Source organism: Nicotiana attenuata, chromosome 3, assembly GCF_001879085.1.
Source record: "Nicotiana attenuata strain UT chromosome 3, NIATTr2, whole genome shotgun sequence".
In the NCBI taxonomy this organism is placed as follows: Eukaryota; Viridiplantae; Streptophyta; class Magnoliopsida; order Solanales; family Solanaceae; genus Nicotiana; species Nicotiana attenuata.
Genome location: NC_031991.1, coordinates 54,565,123 through 54,567,979, shown reverse-complemented (window position 1 = coordinate 54,567,979; position 2,857 = coordinate 54,565,123). Strand labels below are relative to the sequence as shown.

Sequence of the window (2,857 nt, the reverse complement as noted above, 5' to 3'; positions counted from 1 at the left end):
CTGCAGTTTAATTCACTTATAATTAGAAAGGGCTCGAGTATGGCAACTGTTTATTCTAAGAAGAACGCAAAGTATAATGCTAAAGACACTTTCGATATGTATAACAAAATAGTCAATCATATTATATTCCAATTGTAAAGAAACTAGAACCCAAAATGTAGAATTTATAACACATTAATAACACCCGAGGGGGGGAAAAAAAAGAATCACCAACAAACAAGGAAGGAAGAAAATGAAAAGGAACCACAAAAAAACTGCAAATACAATACTCATTTACCACGCAGTGGTAATATAAACTGTGTTTTAAGTAATATTATGTTCTGCAGAGAAAAGATGTAAAACTTTATAAACGTATATAGCACTAGAGATAGAATGTCTTACTGTAATTGATGTACCTCTGAGCAGGAAACTAGTATAATCTTCTTTGCTCTATCCGGTACATGATCTTGTCTTTGAAATAATATTGTATTATGCAGAAACGTATAATTCCTGATATTTCTTGGACTTAAGGCTCCCAAGCCACATTGTAGATACTAGAATTTTTTCTCCTGATCCAATCTAACAATTGAATTAATTGTCTCCGCCTTCATGTGGTTGGCTATCATCATCATCATCTTCTCTTGAATGAATATTCCACCTTGGATCGTCATTCAGACTGAAGGGTTTGATCAAGTTAAGAGTTGACACTGGTGGATTCGGAAGGACGTGTTGTGAACTTGAGCTTAAGAAATGGAAATGGTTCAACTGCGCCCTCGGATCATTTTCAATGGGATAATGGGTCATATAAGGAGAAATCATAGGTGAAAATGTTGTAGCTGTTGGATTAAAGTATAATTGAGAACCTGAAGGCAAAGACAAGGATGATGCCAATGATAAAGGAAAATTATTTTGGGACGATTCTTCTATTTGGGGTTGTCCAAAATGAGCTAAAGACAAACTCGAATTAGGCTCCCATGGATAGTAAGAATTGAAAGGCATGCTGCTGTTTATCAGGCCTGGTAAATTAGGAGATTTATTGCCTAATGGAAAGAAACTCTGAGCTGAAATTTGAGGAACATAACCTCCAATTTCTTCTTGTTTTTCTTGCTCATTTGAAGCAATAGACTTGTTTTTTCCATATACTGTGTCCGTATCAATTACCTTGGATTTTGCTCTCAAATTAGCTGCATCAAATTGATGATCGCTTTGGAACTGAGCGAAGTATCCTGGTGGTATCTGTAATGGTGGAAGCTTATCGATTTCGTGTTTAGTGGCTTCAATTAACCAATCTACAACTTTGCTAGGTTGGTTGAGACCAAGTCTATCTTGAAGATCATACAATTGAATTGCAGTAGGCACTGAAAGCCTAATTCTTCTATCTCTAAGACCCCTTATTGTGCAGACTTTACTGTGTCTATCTTTTCCACCAAAAGTACGCGATACACGTACAATTCTTGGATTTTTAAAGCCTCCCCACTGCCTTGAACTTGTTGATGTAGTAGCCTTTGAGGTCAATTTACTGTTGTTGGTTCCACCAGATTCTTGCTTCGCCATAAAATTATTTGCACTTGAATTCATGATATTATCTGTCGTTCTTCATCCTCGATCTACAAAAATCAACAACTAAAAATGATAAAGAAAAAAGAACATTAAGCATCAAGTAGAGGATAGAAATGAAATTAAAATTAGTGATCTGATTGCAAATTATGTTTCACAAGAAGGAATATAAGGAGATATTCAATCACGAGAGGAGTATACGTGTAAAATTTCTTGTGCAAATTCTAACTTATGTTCGATTTGGATAAATTTGGAGCTGTGAAGATAATTAGGGTTGCTCTTGGTGTTTACAACAAATCTCCACAATAAATCCGCTAAACCAAGACTTGCTGAGGATGACTAATATCTAGCTGGAGATAAGAAATTAAATTATTTCTTTGAATAAACAATCAGAAGGTTAAAGGTCACAAGTTAAACTCACATTAGGTTTTGCAGCAGATAAAGTTCAACTTGTCTCACAACCTTGAGAATGGATGAACTTTTGATAACGTCACTTCCTCTTATATATACACCCAGCCTTGCATCAAAATGGGATGTTAGTGAAAATTTTCTGAAAAGAATAACTCATATACAGAGAATAAACTTACAGGATAAGTTACACTTTTGAGGAAAGAAGAAGTGTTAATTAGATTCTTACTTTGCCTTATATCAGAGAGGAAAGTAGAAGTATGGCGAATCCGTGGCCATGGGGCGCTTACCCATGCTGATACGTACAGATACGTATATGAGTTTAAGTTATATATATCGTTAGTGTAAAGATTTTTTTCTACTATCAAGATCACCCAAAGGATATCTACAGGTTATAAGCAATCTTAAAATGTGATTAAATTACAGGTTACATGTTATTCTGCTACAACAGATAAAGGTGACCTGACAGTATAAAATTTTCTTAAACAAATGATATACTATATAACTTAAACTCTTTCACATATATGTTGACTAGTTACTCCATGAATAAATGTTGCAAAATGAATTAGTCAACTGGTCATTCTAACATAGTTTCACATTTTAATTTTCAGTTGTCATACTATTTAATGATGCTACAAAGGAAAGGTAGACTGTTAACCTCACATGGACCACCCTCGACTAAGAAAAAGAAAACTACTAGTACAAAAGAAATTATATGGCTAATCATCCTAGTTACTTAATTATTTCATATGCATGCCTTGACAAGTAAAAATGTAAAGAGAGCAGAATAATTAAATCCTTGACAAAAACCGGTACCATATAATCTTATTTTCCTTTAAGAGGAAAGTAGAATTTGTACGTTTTTGAAACTTTTGAAAGATGCTGACATAATTTACATAATCATGAAATAAGA

At 34.0% G+C, this 2,857-nt stretch overlaps 1 protein-coding gene across 3 annotated transcripts; it reads right to left on the bottom strand.

The window, feature by feature from the left end:
* LOC109223786 (transcription factor TCP5-like) lies at positions 252-2,239 on the bottom strand. 3 transcript variants are annotated; one of them, XM_019388213.1, is made up of 3 exons: positions 2,174-2,239; positions 1,958-2,053; positions 252-1,586 (listed from the first exon to the last, which is right to left on the bottom strand). In XM_019388213.1, the coding sequence occupies exon 3, from the start codon at positions 1,555-1,557 to the stop codon at positions 571-573; it is 987 nt and encodes a 328-aa protein (XP_019243758.1). In that variant the 5' UTR covers positions 1,558-1,586; positions 1,958-2,053; positions 2,174-2,239; the 3' UTR covers positions 252-570. The 3 variants fall into 3 exon arrangements, with proteins under 3 accessions (XP_019243758.1, XP_019243757.1, XP_019243756.1); XM_019388212.1 differs by lacking the exon at positions 2,174-2,239 and adding an exon at positions 2,124-2,165; XM_019388211.1 differs by lacking the exon at positions 2,174-2,239 and having other exon boundaries at positions 252-1,602; positions 1,958-2,129.

Bases quoted from the DNA above. Each gene is read 5' to 3' on its own strand.
- LOC109223786 (XM_019388213.1), bottom strand. From the start codon at position 1,557: ATGAATTCAAGTGCAAATAATTTTATGGCGAAGCAAGAATCTGGTGGA.